General features: G+C 41.4%; 1 protein-coding gene across 1 annotated transcript in view; it reads left to right on the forward strand.

Annotated features, from left to right (window-relative positions):
• Positions 1–20257, forward strand: part of GRHL2 (grainyhead like transcription factor 2) — a 103871-nt gene that overhangs the window by 22224 nt on the left and 61390 nt on the right. The window contains exons 2-7 of the mRNA XM_039527877.1: positions 259–448; positions 2689–2756; positions 4407–4797; positions 8391–8446; positions 12294–12450; positions 15560–15671. Coding sequence (XP_039383811.1) covers positions 259–448; positions 2689–2756; positions 4407–4797; positions 8391–8446; positions 12294–12450; positions 15560–15671 — 974 coding nt within the window. The remainder of the gene's footprint in view (positions 1–258; positions 449–2688; positions 2757–4406; positions 4798–8390; positions 8447–12293; positions 12451–15559; positions 15672–20257) is intronic.

Below are 20257 nucleotides of genomic sequence, written 5' to 3' on the forward strand. Positions count from 1 at the left end.
GCAGTTTGGCCTTCTGGATGCATAGATACATATAGTTAAGATCTGAGGATCTCTATCTAGTATTGATGCATGTTTTAACAGCAAGTTTAGTACCGAAGTCTTTGCTTGACACTGTTAGATCAATTTTACTCCATTTTGTCTTATTTTTTGCTCATCCTCTCTTGAAAAGATTATGCAATAGAAAATTGTAAGGTGGTTTGTGGTTCTGAAAGGAAAAGTCTTTGGTGAATTACCATTATGTGCCTTATGTTTTTACAGTAACAAACGGCTTGTGGCCTTAGTACCAAATGAGACACCATTCAATACCAGACGAGCCTACACAAGTGAAGATGAAGCCTGGAAATCGTATCTGGAAAATCCCCTAACAGCAGCTACCAAGGCTATGATGAGCATAAATGGAGATGAGGACAGTGCTGCTGCTCTTGGCCTATTGTATGATTATTATAAAGTAGGTAACTTGATAGATATATCTTCCAACCCTGCTAAATTTAGCAGGGGTCTGTTTTTAAGGCATATCAAGAGAGAGAATTATGCTGCAGAACAATTTCCAAATAAGTTTCTTCCCACTGGACACTAGCATTAAACTCCCTCTCCAGTTCAAGAAGACAACTTAAAGGCCTTTTGATTTAGCTACCACTGGGGATTAAAGCTAAAATTACAAACCTTAAAAGAACCCAGCACCCACTGTTTTGTTCAGCACAGTATTCTTGCTTTCTTCATTTCTAAAAGCCTCTGATGAATATAATTAAGTTTTCTTTTGGTTTATAAACCTGGAGTATTCTTTAAAAAGCAGAGACCTTGCTCATCTGGAGGTGTTTCTATGGTATCATGACTCATTTTGCTTAAATTGAAACTTTTTATTTTTGCCCACTCTTTAACTAGGTTTTCTCTCTTAATGGCAGTTCCATTTGTTGTTGTTGTTGTTATTTATTTGTATTAAAGTAGTGCCTAGAGGCCCTCTAGGCTCAGACCCCATTGTGCTAGGCGCTGTACAGACACAGAATAAGAATCAGTCCCTGCCCCAAGGAGCTTACAATCTAAATAGACAATGAGAGAGACAAAGGGTAGAAGAAAGGAAGTAGTATTACCCTGTTTACAGATAGGGAGCCGAGGCACAGAAAGATTAAGGGATTTAATCAAACTCACATAGGAAGCCTGCGACAAAGTCATGATTTGAAAACTGAGTCCCAGCCCAGTAGCTTAACCATGAAATCATCTTTGTTCTCATATCTCTGACAATGTCTAAGTATGGCTGCTGCTAAGACTCTGGCCCTGATTACTGGCTACGACTGAAGTCAAAGTAAAACCATGGAATGCTGCTTACCAACTTTGCCATGCAGTACCTGTGTGAGAAATGCCATTTTAACCCCTTCAGCGATCATCCCCACTCTAAAGCATGATACTCAAAGCTGATTCTCATTTGTGTAATCTGAAGTTCTTGTTGTTTCACTTCAATTGTCTTGGTCCCAATGTCTCTGATGTGTTGGATGACATTTTTTAACATTACTTTTACAATGAATGTGCATTTTCACATTCAAGCTGTGCTTCAATGTGGTTTCTTTTTCATGTTTGGTTTTTAACTAATCAAACAATATTCACCTCAACAATTTACAATCTCTTGCAAGTATAAAAAAAATTATCTAAATTGATCAGAGGGGTAGCTGTGTTAGTCTGTATCCACAAAAACAACGAGGAGTCCAGTGACACCTTAAAGACTAACAAATTTATTTGGGCATAAGCTTTTGTGTGTAAAAAACCACTTCTTCAAATGCATGGAGTGAAAATTACAGATACAGTCATATATATATATAATGGCACATGAAGAGAAGGGAGTTTCCTTACAAGTGGAGAGCCCATGCTGACAAGGCCAATTCAGTCAGGGTGGATGTGGTCCACTCCCAATAATTGCTGAGGAGGTGTCAATACAAAGAGAGGGAAAATTGCTTTTGTAGTGAGCCAGCCACTCCCAGTCCCTATTCAAGCCCAAATTAATGGTGTTAAACTTGCAAATGAATTGTAGCTCTGCAGTTTCTCTTTGAAGTCTGTTTTTGAAGTTTTTATGTTGAATGTCCAGGGAGATTGAAGTGTTCTCCTACTGGCTTGTGTATGTTATCATTCCTGATGTCCGATTTGTGTCCATTTATTCCTTTACATAGAGACTGTCCGGTTTGGCCAATGTACATGGCAGAAGGACATTGCTGGCACATGATGGCATATATCACATTAGTAGATGTGAAGGTGAAGGAGCCTCTGATGGTGTGGCTGATGTGGTTGGATCCTCTGATGGTGTCACTAGAGTAGATATGGGGACAGAGTAGGCAACAGGGTTTGTTATAGGGATTGGTTCCTGGATTAGTGTTTCTGTGGTGTGGTGTGTAGTTGCTGGTGTGTATTTGCTTCACGTTGGGGAGGCTGTCTATAAGCGAGGACTGGCCTGCCTCCCAAGGTCTGTGAGGGTAAGGGATCGTTTTCCAGGATAGGTTGTAGATCACTGATGATGTGCTGGAGAGGTTTTCGCTGGAGGCTGTACATGATGGCCAGTGGTGTTCTGTTATTTTCGTTGTTGGGCCTGTCCTGTAGTAGGTGACTTCTGCAAGTAGGAAGAGAATCAGGCCTTGACTATATTAACCTGAAGTTGCAAATACAAAGTGTTACACTTGCCTGACCAATGCCTGATGCTTTTCTCAGGTTCCCAGAGATAAAAGGCTGTTGTCTGTTAACAAAGTGAGTGACAATCAAGAAGACCAAGATAAAAGGTATAGTATCATTTAAAATAATATATTAATACACTGCATCTAAAAGAAACATTGATCAGATGTGAATCAAAAGAATTGTTATGGCTTCTGACTTCCTTCTACAAGATAAAAGAACACAGTCTAGTGTGGGAAGCAACCATTACGCATCTCTACATATTAAAAAAATTAAATGGGATTTTAAAAAAAATGTGATTTGCAAAGTAATAAAGAATCCCAGTGAAGTTGTCATGTTATTTGAAAAAGTAAACCAGAAAAAAAATATTGACATTGGAAATACTCCTTTTTTTTTTTGTTTTTGGGGGGGTAACAAAAGCTAAGTAGTTTGGCTTCAGTAAACTGATTTAGGTAGTTATACTTAGCCTAATCTCATCTCTGTTAGGGAGCAAATAACTGTACATAACATCTTCTTCATTAAAACTACCTTCTGTCAAGCATTTTCTTCCCCTCACACCTGTCAGATTATAGCTTTTGCTGTGTCTGGAGTCAAAGTTGCTAAAGGGTCCTCTGTGGTAGGTTAAGAAAAAAACAACTGACTTTATTGGGACTCACGAGCAGGAGAGTGAGGCTATGTCTTCACTGCAAAAAACAGATTTGTTTGTACATCAAGTTAGGTATCTCAGTGTAAAATCTTAGTGGAGAGAAGGCACAGGTAACTTTTACCTTAGTTAGACAAGGTCATAGCTATGCCCCAAAGTGGGGTTTGGCTCAGCTAGTTACATTGAGGTGAAAACTAACAATGCCTTGTCTCCACTATGATTTACATAAAACTAGCTATCTTGATGCAAAAAAGCTACATTTTTTACAATGAAGACATAACCTGAAACTTCTCAAGTCTGCATCTGGAGAGAGAGTTCCACTTCCTTCTGGCTCCAGAGAAATTCCACAGCAGGATTGGCAAAACATCCATTCAACGGAAAGTCAAGATGGCAGCCATTTTCTCATCAGAGCAACTCTCATTAGTTATTGAAAATGAGAACAAAACCCTTAGCAGCTGTTGAAAGCTGAAAGCGTTATGAATTAACCATTTCATGTGTGTGACGACTGCGCATGACATGGGTTTTCAAGGGCACCTTCAGTTAGAGATAGGGTGGTGCTGCTGAAAGCTACAGTGCACCCGCAACAATTACTGTCCTGCTCTGTTATGGGATTCCTGGAAGTACTTCTTCAGGAATTATATCAGTAAACATGGTCACCACCCCGTGGCTGTCTGAAAGGGCAGATTGCAAAATATTAATCTCATTATTGACAATTCACTCTCTCTATACCACATGAAAATTGTTCTACTGTCAGTTAAATATATTATTTCATGTAAACCCCTTCATGTTTATTTTGGCCAATGGGCTTTTGTATCGATCTATTAACTATGTATCCAAATAGTAGTCTAAGGAGAATGAAAAATAGGTCACATAGGATTTGTCATACTAGATCAGACCATTTGATCACTGGGTCCTGCATTCTAATTCCTGCAGTGGCCAATACCTGATGTTTCAGAGGAAGATAACCTCTCCTGGTCCTCAATACATGAAGAAAGTTTTGCACTGAGGTTGTATTTTCTTCCTGACTTCTGTAGCAATCAGCTTACTCCCTAAACGAGGAAATTTGATGCCAGTTTCTATTAGGACAATTCACAGGTCTTTGTTTGTTTCACAGAAATTGTCTTGGTACTAATGAAGCTCAGAGTAATTTGAGTGGAGGAGAGAACAGAGTTCAAGTCCTGAAGACAGTACCAGTTAATCTCTCATTAAACCAAGAACATCTGGAGTCTTCCAAAAGGGAATACAGCACAAATGTATCTGGGAGTCCAACGCCAATCTCAGTGACTGGAGTTACTGTGGTAAAGGCAGAAGATTTCACACCAGTTTTTATGGCCCCACAAGTGCATTATGTTAGGGGTGAAAATGAGGAGCACCGGGGAGTTATCTTCGAACAGACTCAGTATGAAGTGCCCAACATTGCCCCCCATACAAACTATCTTAAAGATGACCAGCGTAGTACTCCTGATAGTACTTACAGTGACACTTTCAAAGATGGGGGAACAGAAGTAAGTTTTTCATTTATGAACTAGTATCTTGGAACTCATTAAAAAGAATCATACAGTGTGACTCTCTGTTGTACAGCACCGAGCACAGTGGGCTTGGTCCTTGACTGGTGTTCATAGTTACTACTACAATAATAATAATAATAATAATTAATAATTAATAATTAATAAATAACACAAGCAGCATATTTTAGCTCTCTCCACAACAGAGGAGCAGGTGAATGACCATGACCATCTTTAGTAAATTCAGCTGCTCCTCACAGTGCTCTTCTTTGCCTTCTGACAGCATAAGGGAAAACCATCATCCTAGAGGGTAGTTTGGCTTCTTACCTGTTGGAAACAATCAGAGGTGATGGGTATTTCAATAGAGGGCATCATATGGCCTCAGTCCCATTGAGAATAAAGGGGGTAGGGGTGGCTTATTTTGAAAGAGGGCACGTTAACTTTATTAGCAGGCTGTAGCTTCAGTCCTATTCAGAACAATAGGAGATGGCAGCCATTTTGAAAGTGGATAATTGTTCATGAGCATCTCTTAAGGGGGAGAGTTTATGCACCAATCTCTGTTGAGGGATACAATTTTTTAGTTGTGAAAAGTAATGGCAAAAAGTTACCATTAATCCTAAAAAGTTCATTTCAAATGGTACCTATTGCACCAGATCTGCTCATCAAGAAGGGCAAGGGGGGGAAATGGGTGGTATTAGGAGGGTGCAAGGGAATGTAGAGGTCAAAAGGTAGGGGGAAGATGGGGCATGTGGGTGGGTGTTTGTACAGAGGAATGTTGAGGACAGGAGGGAGGGAAGAACTGGTGTGTGCGCTGGCTGCTATGCACTGCTCTGGCAATGCAAAGCAACTGTAAATTCAGTGTAACTGGTCAGTATTCTCTGGTTGCTTTGTGCTGCTCTAGAGTGCCTGACCCTAGAAGTTAAAATTTAAAAAATAATTTAAGGTTGATACTACATATCTTCAAATCACATAGTAACATTCTCTTTTGGTTTCCTGATTCCTGTTAATGTATAAAATTATTAATAATTAAAAAAAAACAAGGAAGCTCCCAGACAAAAACTACATTAAGATGGAGTTAAGGTTGAGAGTATGTATGACTCATTTAGGAAAAAAAGATTACAGGAATGTAATTATCTCCAAAACAAGTATTCAAACCCAGGAAATGCAGAATTAAAATTAAACTTAAAAGAAATACAAATATGTTAAGGTATGGAAATGCATATTTAGGTCACCTATACAACCTGAATTCTCTCTGTGGTGACATAATGAGGAAATCTATTGTGCCTTTAAAAATCAGTTTAGACTAAACTGGGAGCTTCAACCCTTATGCTAGGAGACTGGTAAATACCCTATTGTAGGAGCTGGGGAGTAGTGTGCACATAGGCTTTCCCCAGGGTAGTTCGTGACACTGATCCTATCATGCCAGTACATGCGGTTGGAGATGCAACTGAACTTTCACAGAACAGTGAATCCATCCTATAAAGTGCTGTCAAATGGACAAAATTAACAAACTGAAAAAAAAGAGCAAATACATATATTTGCTAATACCTCAGTGACATCAGTAATATTTTATCACATTTTTTTTTAAATATACTCTGTCATTTATATTACCAATTTAAAATTAGGTATTACGCACTGTCTACTGTAACTTACAAACATGGCTCAAGCCTAGCAACATTCCTGCACATAAGCAACTTCACACACGTAAATATTCTCAGTGCATTCAATAAGATTACTCATATGAGTTATGACTCTTGTTTTTGAAAATGTGTGCAGGATGGGCCCAGTCCAGCTCTCTTATTCATGTGACCAATCTCTTTTAAATCAATGTGAATATTCATGTGAGTAAGAGCTATGTGTGTGAATGAGTTTGCAGGGCTTTAGACCGATTGTCTCAGGTGTGAAGTGTAAGTTTGTAAAAAGTAATTTTTCCACCCACAAGATTGCCTCCCCACATTTCATTGCCCTGTGCACATACATTTGTTATAAAAGTACAAGTGCAGATACCTTTTAGAAAAGTCATCTTGATGTATATTCTTTTAATCAGCCAAGGCAGAATACAAGAGAATTATGTATAACATTCCATGTAAATTACAGTACTATGATCATGATTTTTTCATAATATTATAAAAGTGGTAATATCTTCTATGTGATTGTTGCTTGATTTTAATATGGATTTAAATAACGGATCAGATTTTAAATTGTGTCTCAGATGAATTTAATAAAATAGCTTAATTACATACTAAGTAATATAAACTAGTTGTATTGATCTAACAAAAACAAGGATCAATATTTTAAAGTTGTTTATCCTCCGGAGACATTCTTGGCATCACTGCACCAAGCCATACATGAAAATATCACATAAAATGATATAAAAATAAGACTAGTCAACTGCAAATTTACAACTACTGCTGTGCCATGGTAAAAACACTCTGTAATAAACTGGCATCTCTTAAACAGGTTTAAAGTCTTTTTATTACAAAGCATTATTATCATGGCACATCAATCTGTAATTAATCTTGAGTGGTGACAAAATAGTAATAGTAATAATTAATAATCCATGAGATATTACCTAATGATCCATCAGAGAGGCTTTAGAAACAGTGTATTATGGCCACAGAAGGTAAACTAAAAAGAAGAAAAAGCAAGGCTCTCACAGACTATAATTTTTCTCTGCTCTATAATGTAGTGTATAGTTCTTTATTCAATCTATGCAGCAGACATCATTTTCATAATTCAGCCTCTTGATGCACTATATTTCACATTTTTCATCTATACCTTTTTATAGCTCTGTTTTCATTTTGTCAAATGAAGCTATTATTCTAACATCAGAGGGGTAGCCGTGTTAGTCTGGATCTGTAAAAGCAGCAAAGAGTCCTGTGGCACCTTATAGACTAACAGACGTTTTGGAGCATGAGCTTTCGTGGGTGAATACCCACTTCGTCGTAGTGGGTATTCACCCACGAAAGCTCATGCTCCAAAACGTCTGTTAGTCTATAAGGTGCCACAGGAATCTTTGCTGCTATTATTCTAACATGATCCTGTAGTACATGTAGAATACTTCCTTAGCCTATGTCCCCACTCCCATCCAAATGAGATGACACAATAACACAAATTTTTATGAGCCTAAGTGCGTGGGTTGTGGAGAACAATTAGAAATAGATTCACATAAACCCTCTTTAAAAACATAGACACCGTAAAAGCTTTCATTTAATTTGCAGCTTAGGACATGCTTGCAATTGTGAGCGATGCATGTTATTACAGATTCCTTTTAAACATGTGATAATGTAAGGGCAAGCAGAACACAAAAATACCTGCCACTTTATTGATATGGTTATAATGAGCTAGTTAGACTGACAAAATCCAAACACTCGGTGCAAATAATTTCTTTATGTCAACTCTAGAAGTGAAACCACATAGGGACTACTCAGGCTAATAGGTATTTTGAGTCTTAACTACCTGATAGTTTATTATAAGGGTTACCTAACTAGAAAAGTTTTAATATGATCTTGTCAGTAATTTTAATTTTTTTTGTATCCAATAATTCATCATCTGTTTTTGTTTTTGTTTGTTTGTTTTTGTATAACTTTCAGAAGTACCGCAGTGCATCAGTAGGGGCTGAGGAATACATTTACGAACAAACAGCAAGGTAGGTTACTGAAAGACAATGGGGAATAGATGGAGCTGATTGGCCTCATATTAAAATATAGTATGGAGAACCCCACTTTGCCACCAGCCTGGGAGTGCAACTACTGCTGCTTTCCTCCATTGCTCTGCACGTTGGCTTTAAAATCTGACTAGTGTGTGTGTCTTCACTGATGGCACGTTGACACTTACCGTGAATCAATGTTGTGGCGATCAATCCACCGGGGGTCGATTTAGCAGGTCTAGTGAAGACCTGGAAAATCGACTGTTGATCGCTCTCCTGTTGACTCCGGTACTCCATCGGAACAAGAAGCATAAGGTAAGTCAACAGGAGAGTTTTTCCCGTCGACCCAGGGCAGTGTAGAGACTTAAACATGTACTTAACTTTAAGCACATGAGTAGTTCAATTTATATCAGTGAGACTATTCATGTGCTTAAAGTTAGACATATGCTTAAGATTTTTCCTGGATTGGGGCCCTCATGCATGGGACTTTTTTTCCATGGTATAGCTTTCTTACGGCCCAATCCCTTTCCTGATGAAGTCAATGGCAAAATCCCCATTATCCTCAATGGGATCAGGACTGAGACTTTAGACAGGAGTATATCTGCAGCATCAATGCAGCAGAGTTTCCATTTCCTGTGTTGGTTATTTTTGAAACATAATCCAAGAGTGTTTGTATTGTCAGCATTTCTGTGAAGGTGAAAAACTTTAGCATAAGAGCCAAGGGCAACTTCAGATGGTAATTTACCATTCAGAAAGGAAATGCCTCCCCTCTGTGAATTATATAGCATTTTGCTAAGTGTTCCGTACCCTGTATGTACAGAAATGAATGCTTCAGAAAAATAACATCAATGTAATTTAGGGCTTGGCTAAGATCCACTGAAGTAGATTGAAAGATTCCCATTGATTTCAAAGGGCTTTTAGATCAGACAGTTGATGAGATTCAAAACAGGCTTAGAAAGTTTTCTGAATAATAACTGCAGTTACATTTGCTAGGGTAAAAATGACAAGTGGTAGCAATGCTCATGCTTTAGGGCATAAACTGATTGCCAATTGGAATCTGGAAGAAATTTCCACTACGGTATAGTACAGGTATTACACAATTGGCCAGGTGCAGTATATCTGGTATTTGGGTTTTTTTAACACCTTCTGAAACATCCAGAGTAGGAAACTGTCATACACAGGAGAACAAACTAAGGCACATGGACTGTTAGTCAGTTGTACTGTGGCACTTTCTGGGTCTGATTTTGATTCACACTAAACTCCATTTTAGATTCCTTTATACACTGACTGATGTCAAGGAGCCTGAGGGCTTGGCTACACTTGAGAGTTGCAGCGCTGGGAGTTTACAGCGCTGGTCATCCAGCTGTGTAGGAACAGCGCTGCTGTGTGGCCACACTCACAGCTACCAGCACTGGTGTGTGGCCACATTTGCAGCGCTGTTGGGAGTGATGCATAATGGGCAGCTATCCCAGCGTTCAAGTGGCAGCAACGTGCTTTTCAAAAGAGGGGGGTGGGGTGGGGCGTGGCGTAGTTTGACAGGGAGCGGGGGCGAGAGAGAGAGAGAGTAGATTTTTGGAGCCAACACTGTGTGTTAGCTTCCTGCCTTGCAAAATCAGAAAATGTTCCCGATCCCTTACCCTTAACTCTTAACTGCAAACAGCCTGCATCCAATGGACTCCCTTTCTCCCCTCTGCCCCCGCTGTTTCTGTCAAGCAAACACTCACTCCCTGCCTGCCTCATTCAAAGGGGTTATCTCATTTGATTGTTCACAGTCAGGTACAGATTGATCACAGCAAACAGGAGGTGTTTGATAAGCAGCTCCCGGAGCTCCGGAGCTCCGAGTTCACAACAAAACAAAGAGAGGCTGCATAACAAAACAAAGAGAGTAATTTAGTTAAAAGCATTCTGGGATATCTGCTAATACCCTGGAGGCCAATAGCGCTGTTGTGTGTCCACAATTGATGAGCAGCGCTGGATCACCAGCGCTGCACTCGCTACACCCCAAGCAGACCAGGTGTTCAGCCAGCGCTGCAGCCAGGGAGTTGCAGCGCTGGATGTGCCTTGCAGGTGTGGACGGTTACTAATTGCAGCGCTGGAAAGCCTCCACCAGCGCTGCAACTCTCAAGTGTAGCCAAGCCCTCAATGTCATTGAAAATCTGGCCTTCTGTGTTTAAACTGCCCTTCTAGCATAAACAAAATATATACAGAACATCCAGTAGTCTTTTCAAAACAATGCAAAATTTAGCACAAAAAAACCAAACTTTTTTCTTTTTAACATTAAAAAAGAATAGATTTTAGAGTAGAGTGATGTAATTAGGAACACCTTTAAAATTTAGCCTTCATTTCAAATTATAAAAATTACTACTAAACTATATTGAAACTAAACAGTTTCTGAATGCTCTTGCATCAGATGGAGGAAAGATGCAATGGAGGGTTTTTGGTTTTTTTCATCTCTTTGGGTGGGATTTGAAAACAAATCCTTGTTATTATTGAATTTTAGTTGTTATTTTTTATTTAGTGGCTAAAAATAAGAAAAATAGTGTTTTGGTCTTTTCCTTATTTCCTTTTCATATTGCCATAGGCAATGGCATGACATCAGAGTACATTTGGTTTAGACTAGAAATTCAAGGACACCTTAACCTTTTGATTTAGCATGTTCTTGCTTTTGGCCCTGATTCAGCAGTGCTTAAATGCTTTGTTAATTCAGACATTTGAGAAGGTATTATTTTCCTCAACTTGTGGCAATATCCTATAAGTGACTCTTTCCATTATGGTGTCTGTAAAAGTATTTTGAAGGGAAACGTTTATTCAGCAAGTTTCACTATAGTCTGATGGGGATGAATATACTAAATTATCGCAATGCAGCATGATAGGATGCCCATAGACAATGTTCTGTGAAGAGTATCAGAGGGGTAGCCGTGTTAGTCTGGATCTGTAAAAGCAACAAAGAATCCTGTGGCACCTTATAGACTAACAGACGTTCTGCAGCATGAGCTTTCGTGGGTGAATACCCACTTCTTCAGATGCAAGTCAGTGGAGAGTTCTGTGAAGAGTGTGTTTAGGGAAAGAGTCTATAGGACAGAGATTCTCAAACTTTTTCACAATGTGCAGCACAGATAAAGGTGCAGTTTCTCTTATGGAACATCTCCTCTTCCAAAATCCTAATTCCCGTACGATAACATCACTAATATCTTGTCTGTTGTTTTTTCTAATTGTATTATTTATTCATCAATTGCACTACCAGTGAAATCTAGGTATTCTGCACTGTTGGGTTCATTTCTAAAGATACCTGTAAAAATTAGATTTAATTTGTCTTAAAAAAAATTAACCCCACTCTGCCGTTCCCCTTTCCCATCTCCTTGTACAGTAGTCAGGAGTCCTGTTCCTCTTGCACACTGTCTCAGCAACTTCTCTCTCATTGGACTCGTCTTCCCGTGCCAGCTGCCGGTTCAGATGTTCATGGAGGCAGCTTAGCTCCCCTTACTAGCAGTGAACCAAGATCTATTCCCACCTGTCAGTCAGGACCCTCATCACTGGGGTGTATATAGGGTCCCATACTTATGTACAGAGAAACTAAAGACACAGTCCCTGCCCAAAGAGGCTTACAATCTAGCTAGTCTATTCTTAATGAATTCCAGATCTGATGGATTTAAAGGAAGATAATTTTAGTTATTGTCTCTATTTTTACATATTTTGACATTTCCCCATCATTATTGCTATTTAGTTTCTTATTAGTTTTATGCCAATACCGTCTGTATGCATATGAAATGTATAAATAAATAAGGAAAAAAAGAAAAGGAAAAGTCATGGAGATTGTTTGATGTCTCTCTCTCTCTCTCTCTCACAGCAGCACTTTTCAGTATACTCTAGAAGCTACCAAATCTCTGCGTCAAAAGCAAGGGGAAGGACCGATGACTTATTTGAACAAAGGACAGTTTTATGCCATTACTCTGAGTGAGACGGGTGACAACAAGTGTTTCCGACATCCCATCAGCAAAGTCAGGGTATGGCAGCCTTTGCTAGACAGAACAGAGTTCTGACAACACGTTCAGGGGGTGGCTCATGGTTTGTTTTATTTTTCTTGTGGGAACAGCAGAAACACTTGGCTACAACACCAACAGAAATACGGGGAAAAGTTATCAGCTATGGATACCAGCTGTCAGGGCCAGCTCCAGACCCCAGCGCACCAAGCGCGCGCTTGGGGCGGCATGCCGTGGGGGGCACTCTGCCTGTCGCCGGGAGGGCGGCAGGCGGCTCCGGTGGACCTCCCGCAGGCATGCCTGCGGAGGGTCTGCTGGTCCCGCGGCTCGGGTGGACCTCCCGCAGGCATGCCTGTGGATGCTCCACCGGAGCTGCGGGACCAGCGGACCCTCCGTAGGCACGTCTGCAGGAGGTCCACCCGAGCCGCAGGACCGGCGACCGCCAGAGCGCCCCCTGCGGCGTGCCACTGTGCTTGGGGCGGCGAAATTGCTAGAGCTGCCCCTGCCAGCTGTATATTTTTTAGTCTTTTTTCAGTCCCATCTCATGAGCTGCCCAGTTGCATATATATCTGTCTAAGGCCATGATTCAGCAAGACACTTAAGCATGTGTTTAACTTTAAGCATGAGTACTCCCATTAACTTCAGTGGAACCATTCATGGGCCTGATTCAGCAAAGCACTTATTCCTTTGCTTAACTTTAAGCACATGCTTAAGTTGCACTGACATCCAATGTTAAGCACCTGCTTGAGTCCTCATGGCCCAAACCTGGGAGGTGCTGAGTGAGCTCTCCCAGCTCCCACTCAAGTCATGGGAATTTGAGGGCATTAGCAGCTTGCAGGATTGGGCCATTAATTTACTAATGATCTGTTTTAAAAATCAAAACAAGAGTGGGGTACGCGTGTGAGCTGTTTTATATTCAAGAAGAACACAACCTTTATGGAGAGTCCCAGCTTGGAAATCAGACTTACGGCTTCATCTCAGTTCTCAGCTTCTGAAGCAGAGTTGTGACAATCAAACTGTGGTGAGCACACTGGGCTCATCTGATAATGTTTCAGATTAAGCAGTGATCACCTGTTAGACTTGAAATGAAAAATGAGCTTCAAAATGAACCTGCTGCCTTGAGAATGGCACTGTCCCCTGAAACTCAAAGTGCAGTGAGTATGTGAAGCAGATGAAACACTACTAGGTTGAGAACGCTGTGGCCATTGTAGTCCAATTTCATTCTCAACATGTTTTTCTTGCTGTGTGTCAGAGACACAGTGGGGGATTAAAGCAAGATGAAATAAATCTGTTTACTGAGGCTCTTAGATGATTAGATCTCTTAAAGGGGTTACCAGATTTATGACATAACCCCTTCTGAGACAGTTTGGGGACAACCCTCAAACCCTGCTAGAAGGGCGAAAATGTGACTATAATTCCAGAACAAATGCCTGATGCAAAGTCAATTGCAGTTAGTGAGAGGCTATTCAGCGATGTCATTGCACTGGATCAGGTCCAAGGGAACACCATCAATTGTGCTCTTTATCTCACACCTAGTTTTGAGAGGCTTTACATACAGAAGCAGCAATTTTTTAAACAGTTTGGTGATTCAAGGTGGGAGGTTATTTATGGGAAATTTGTGTGGAGATTGGGAAAAGCTTCTTCATCTGAGAACAAAAAGAACACATTGAAGGGACTATTTTTTGTTTTCCATAATTTCAGCCTACCTTGGCATGCAGCATTTGTGACTGCAAAGAGAAATTTTTTAAATGTGCTCAAATAGGCAATTTTTTCCTGAGCTTTTATGACTCCAGTGTTAAGATGTAGAGTGAAGTTACAATTTGGTTTGGTTTGGTTTTTGGTATCACATAATTAGAGCAAAATGAATCCAGAACTTGAAATGAAAACTCAAATGAGGCTCAGTAAAAAAACACCCATATAGCATTGTGGTAAACATAAAAATATATGCAAGACTTCTGACCATAGGATGGGTGCTGGGGACTAAGGCAGTGGTCCCCAAACTGGGGGGCATGCCCCACCCTGGTGTGTGTGTGGAGGAACGTTCGGGCGCAGAGAGGGAGCACTACCCAGCCCCACTCCGCCCCCAGCTGTGCTCCGTCCCCGTCCCCAGCCCTGACTCCTGGCTGCAGCTCCTGCCTCGACTCCAGCCAGACCTATCCCCAGCTGTGCCCCAGCCTCGGTGCCCTTGCCTCTGTCCATGCCCTCACCTCTCCCCCCACTCCCGGGAGCCATGGCTCTGCTCTCAGCCCTGGCTCCTGGCAGGGGGCATGGACAGGGGTAAGAGGGGGTGCTAGTCTGAAAAGTTTGGGGACCACTGGGCTAAGAGATATATAAAGTGGTATATCCACAAATGCAGACAAAAACACTTTTTTAATTATTGCTGCTCATCACATATGAAAACACCTGTTTGAAAGTAGCTCAAACATTAAACATCACAGGCTGTAATTTGTCTGAATTGTTGACTGTTGCAGGCACTAAAATACTATGTTTTGTTAGGGTGTATTTTCAGCTGTGTTAAATCAATTTGTGGCTATATATCTTTTAAAATCAAACAACAAGAATATTCACAATATTTCCTGCTGCACTGCTGATTTTCCTGCAGTGCAGTCCCCAATCCTGCTGCGCCTGCCGCCCCCCACCCGCCTTAGTTGATTGCAGCATTATAGGAACTTTTTGTGTATGTTTCTTTTACCCAGAAGAGCGCCTATCATACAGAGCACATCATTTCTACTTTTATATAACCTTCTAAAGGCTCAACGAGTCCAAATGACTTATTCCAAGTATCTCAGTCAGAATTAGAATCTGGGATGCTTTTGCTTTTGAGATCACCACTTTTAGCACTATGAAACACAGCCCTCTTAAATATAAATACTCAGTCACATTTTATTCAAACTCCAGAATAAGCATCATCATTGTCCCTGCTTTATTTTTAAATTACCTTTCTATTGCACTCAAATATTAAATGCATCACACATGTAGGGCAAGAATACAAAACACTGAATGGTATGCCCTTCAAGGACAGATTTTCTAGTAGCATTGGAGGCAGGTGGGAGTTTCTAGTACTTGGGCATCTGAGAATTAATTAAACGTGAGGTACTGCCAGTAATGTAGTCTCCACTCCCTTTTTCTGTAGAGTGTGGTCATGGTTGTATTCAGTGAAGATAAAAACCGAGAGGAACAGCTGAAGTATTGGAAATACTGGCATTCTCGGCAGCACACAGCTAAACAGAGGGTCCTTGACATTGGTAAGTGAGTAGTTCTATGAATTTATATTCTCCTCCATACTCCATATTGAAATGTGGAGAAGCACAGTTTGTTATTATGTGAGGGAATAGAACATTCAAAGAGGGAAAAATCAACTCTGTCAAAGGTAGATGCAATTTATATGTGAACAGCATTGCAAATACTGTACAAAATTACCATAGGTGGTGGAACTTTTTAACACCTGGACTACCTAGTGATTACAGGTAAAAGCTTTGTGACACAACTGTTAGCAACTGCTGAGCCCCATTGAGGATTGGGCTGAGGGAAAGAGAACCAGTGAAAGAGCTGTGCTGTCATGTGGGACTCAGAGAATATCATACCCACAACTTCTCCATTGATAGGAAACCTATGCTCCATGCACTCCAACTCCTCTACATGGGGAAAACTCTTCTAGACAGAAAGGATGATAGTTTGGGAACTTTGAAAGCCTAAACTCATGGAATGTCCCAAGCACTTTTTTTATTTGAATGTCTAAGCTGTCCCTCTGTTTCTAGATAGCTCTCTTTTAGGTCTTGTCTATGGGGAAAGTTATACTGGTATAAGAATAGGTTGAATTGAAACCACTCTAGTTATATGGGTATAACCTCCTGTGTGGACAGTCTTATGCCAGTATAAGAATGTCTTTTCCTGATTTAATTTACGTTTCCTTGTAAGCTTTTTAAACTAAGCCACCAAAAAAAAAAAAGCCACACTTATTCTGGAATAGGAATGCCCCCTTGAGGAGTTCCACCAGTATAACTACAGTGGTTTAACTATACCAGTATAATTATACTGGTGTCACTGGTGAAACTTTCCCATGTAGACAAATGCCTAAGCTTAAGTATATGCTTAAGTGCTTTGTTGAAAAAGGATGGGGTTACTCACATGCTTAGGGCTTGGCTACACTTACAAATTTGCAGCGCTGCAGCAGGGTGTGAAAACACACCCTCTGCAGCAGCGCCAAAAAAGCCGCCGCTGCGCCAGTGTGTAAAAGCCCCAGCGAGCCGCAGCGCCCGCGCGCGTCTATTATCCCCACAGGAGCTGAGGAGAGGACAGGGAGGTTTTTCCCAGCGCTGGCGCTGCGCGCGGCGACTACTGCGCGCGCGCAGCCGCGCAGGCGCTGCCGCGGCAGCGCTTTGAAGTTTAAGTGTAGCCATAGCCTTAAAGTTAAGCATGTGCTTAAGTCTTATTGAAGTCACTGGGACTTGAGCACATGCTTAGGTGCTTTACTGAATCAGAGCATCTGTGTATGCCTTTTTCATTAATCTTTAATCTTTAATTAGAACACTAATGAGGACTCATAATTAGCCTGTAAAGATTGCCTTTTAAAAGCTTTCTCCTATTTATTTCTTGACATTAATTTTTAAAATAAGTAGCTTTATTAATTATTTTTATAATATCTACACTGCAGTCAACAGCTGAATGTTCAATGTATTAAATAATAGTGATTGGTGGGCAGGGGTGTTGTTTTAGTCAGAAGAAATTCCAGAAATTGTGAGTAATCATCTAATAGTGTCCAAACTCATGGAATCATAGACTCTAAGGTCAGAAGGGACCATTATGATCTTCTAGTCTGACCTCCTGCACAACGCAGGCTACAGAATCTCATCCACCCACTCCTGTAACAACCCCCTGACCTATGTCTGAGCTATTGAAGTCCTCAACTTATGGTTTAAAGACTTCAAGGTGCAGAGAATCCTCCAGCAAGTGACCCGTGCCCCACGCTGCAGCAGAAGGTGAAAAACCTCCAGGGCCTCTGCCAATCTGCCCTGGAGGAAAATTCCTTCTGGACCCCAAATATGGTGATCAGCTAAACCCTGAGCATGTGGGCAAGACTCACCAGCGAGACACCCAGGAAAGAATTCTCTGTAGTAACTCAGATCCCACCCTATCTAGTGTCCCATCACAGGCCATTGGGCATATTTACCGCTAGTAGTCAAAGATCAATTATTTGCCAAAATTAGGCTGTTCCTTCATACCATCCCCTTCCATAAACTTATCAGGCTTAGTCTTGAAGCCAGATATGTCTTTTGCCTCCACTGCTCCCTTTAGAAGGCTATTCCAGAACTTCACTCCTCTGATGGTTAGAAACCTTTGTCTAATTTCAAGTCTAAACTTCCTGATGGACAGTTTATATCCATTTGTTCTTGTGTCCACATTGGTACAGAGCTTAAATAATTCCTCTTCCTCCCTGGTATTTATCCTTCTGGTATATTTATGGAAAGCAATCATATCTCCCCTCAGCTTTCTTTTGGTTAGGCTAAACTAGCCAAGCTCTTTGAGTCTCCTTTCATAAGACAGGTTTTCCATTCCTCAGATCATCCTAGTAGCCCTTCTCTGTACCCGTTCCAGTTTGAATTCATCCTTCTTAAACATGGAAGACCAGAACTGCACACAATATTCTAGATGAGGTCTCACCAGTGCCTTGTATAACGGTACTAACACCTCCTTATCTCTACTGGAAATACCTCGCCTGATGCATCTCAAGACCGCATTAGCTTTTTTCAGGGCCATATCACATTGGCGGCTCATAGTCATCCTACGATCAACCAATACTCCGAGTTCCTTCTCCTCCTCTGTTATTTCCAACTGATGCATCCCCAGTTTATAATAAAAATTCTTGTTATTAATCCCTAAATGCATGACCTTGCACTTTTCACTTTTAAATTTCATCCTATTACTATTATTCCAGTTTACAAGGTCATCCAGATCATCTTGTAGGATATCCCGGTCCCTCTCTGTATTGGCAATACCTCCCAGCTTTGTGTCATGTTTGGTCCTGGGAATAATTCTAATAATAGTACAGCTGAATGCTGTCTCTGAGAAATTCACTATTTGGTTTCAAGGGAATTAATCAATATTTCAGTTTATTTGCTGGCCTTGTTTTCTTGAGTGGTATTCTTACAAGGTTGGACTTACCCCCAAATTGTGCCTCCTCTCTGTATTTCTCAGATGTTTTCATTCAGCAGCAGGTTAAGGCAAGCAACCATAGTATGACTAATGTGAAAAAATTCCATGTTTCCAATAAGCCTCCTCTGATATTGTCCAAGGCAAGGTTCTTCATTTAAAAAAAAAAGAAGATTCACTGACCAAGGCATGATCTTTCACCCAACACTGTTATAGGCTCTTTCCAAAGCCTGCTTCTTTAAAGATAGTGGACTGGTGGACTGCTACATCCACACAGGGCCCCATCAAAATCAAATAATGAGTCTCTGTGCAGACACAGCAGTCCATTTGCACTCTGTCTCTTGTAGGATTAGGGCCCAAGATGCTACAACGTCATGTCCATTCAGCACTTCATATATGATGCCCTAGAAAATGTGAAAAAGGGAAACGTACAGAAGCTCCATTCCTACATCTAAATTGATCTGCTACGAAGATGTCCATTACTATAAAACATTCCTGCTATTAGAAAGCAGTGCTGCAAAATAATATACATGTGCAAATATCCATTCTTGGTGTCTGCTCAAGAGCTCAGAGTCTGCATGAGTGATGGCCAATGAACACACAACACACCCCATCACCCTTTGTTTTCTGCTTTTAACTGTTTGTCTCACCAAAAACTGGGAGTAAAGCTGTTTGAATCCTGATGAGTTATCCTGATAAGCTCCTTTATTACTCATCCCACCACAGGCATTTACAAGATTCTCTGAGAGCCTGCAACTGCCCTCCCCATGTGCTAGGGAAGATCTGGCAGAGCTTCCACCTTCCCCCCATGTGCAGTTTACATACCTGGTAATCTGCAGCAGATTCTGGCCTAAGGCATTTGCTAGACCAAAGCAGGCAGCATTTACCTTGTTTTGACTGCCTGAGAGAACCAAACAATTGAGTGCAGGGAGGGAGGGGGAGAAATGAGAAAAGCAGGACTTGGAGATGGTGGAGAAAATAGCACTGTTAAAAACAAAGGGGTAATCAAAGATCACCTGTACTGTACTGGGAGCAGTCCCTAGGCTCTCAGCCCAGACAGAGAACATCAGGTTTGCCTGTTCATTTTCCGATTTTGCCAGGCCCAGCCTCTACTGGGGCCTGGTCTACACCACAGAATTAGGTCGACGTAAAGCAGTCCTGCAATGCTGACAGCTGGAGCCTCAAACCCGGGCTGTGGGCTCTGCATACAGCTCACAGCTGGAGTCTCCCTGCCGAGCTCCCAGCTAGGAGCCCAGCTGCCAGGCACTGAGAGCCCGGGCTCTCAGCTCCCCACCCTGCCCTTCATAAATCAGTGGAAGGGCTCCTCGTGAGGATGTGCGACACCAGCAGGAGGAGGATAGTGCGGACATGAAAAAATTGAGTAATTATTGCAGTGTAATTTTGTAGTATAGACCAGTGGTTCTCAAACAAGGGCTGCCGCTTATTCAGGGAAAGCCCCTGGCGGGCTGGACCGGTTTGTTTACCTGCCGCATCCGCAGGTTCGGCCAATTGCGGCTCCAGGCCAATGGGGGCTGCCGGAAGTGGCGCAGGCCGAGGGACATGCTGGCCGCCCTTCCTGCAGCCCTCATTGGCCTAGAGTGGAAAACTACTGCCAGTGGGAGCCACAATCGGCCGAACATGTGGACACGGCAGGTGAACAAACCGGTCTGGCCCACCAGGG

Source organism: Mauremys reevesii, linkage group 2 (genome assembly GCF_016161935.1).
Source record: "Mauremys reevesii isolate NIE-2019 linkage group 2, ASM1616193v1, whole genome shotgun sequence".
Taxonomy (NCBI): domain Eukaryota; kingdom Metazoa; phylum Chordata; order Testudines; family Geoemydidae; genus Mauremys; species Mauremys reevesii.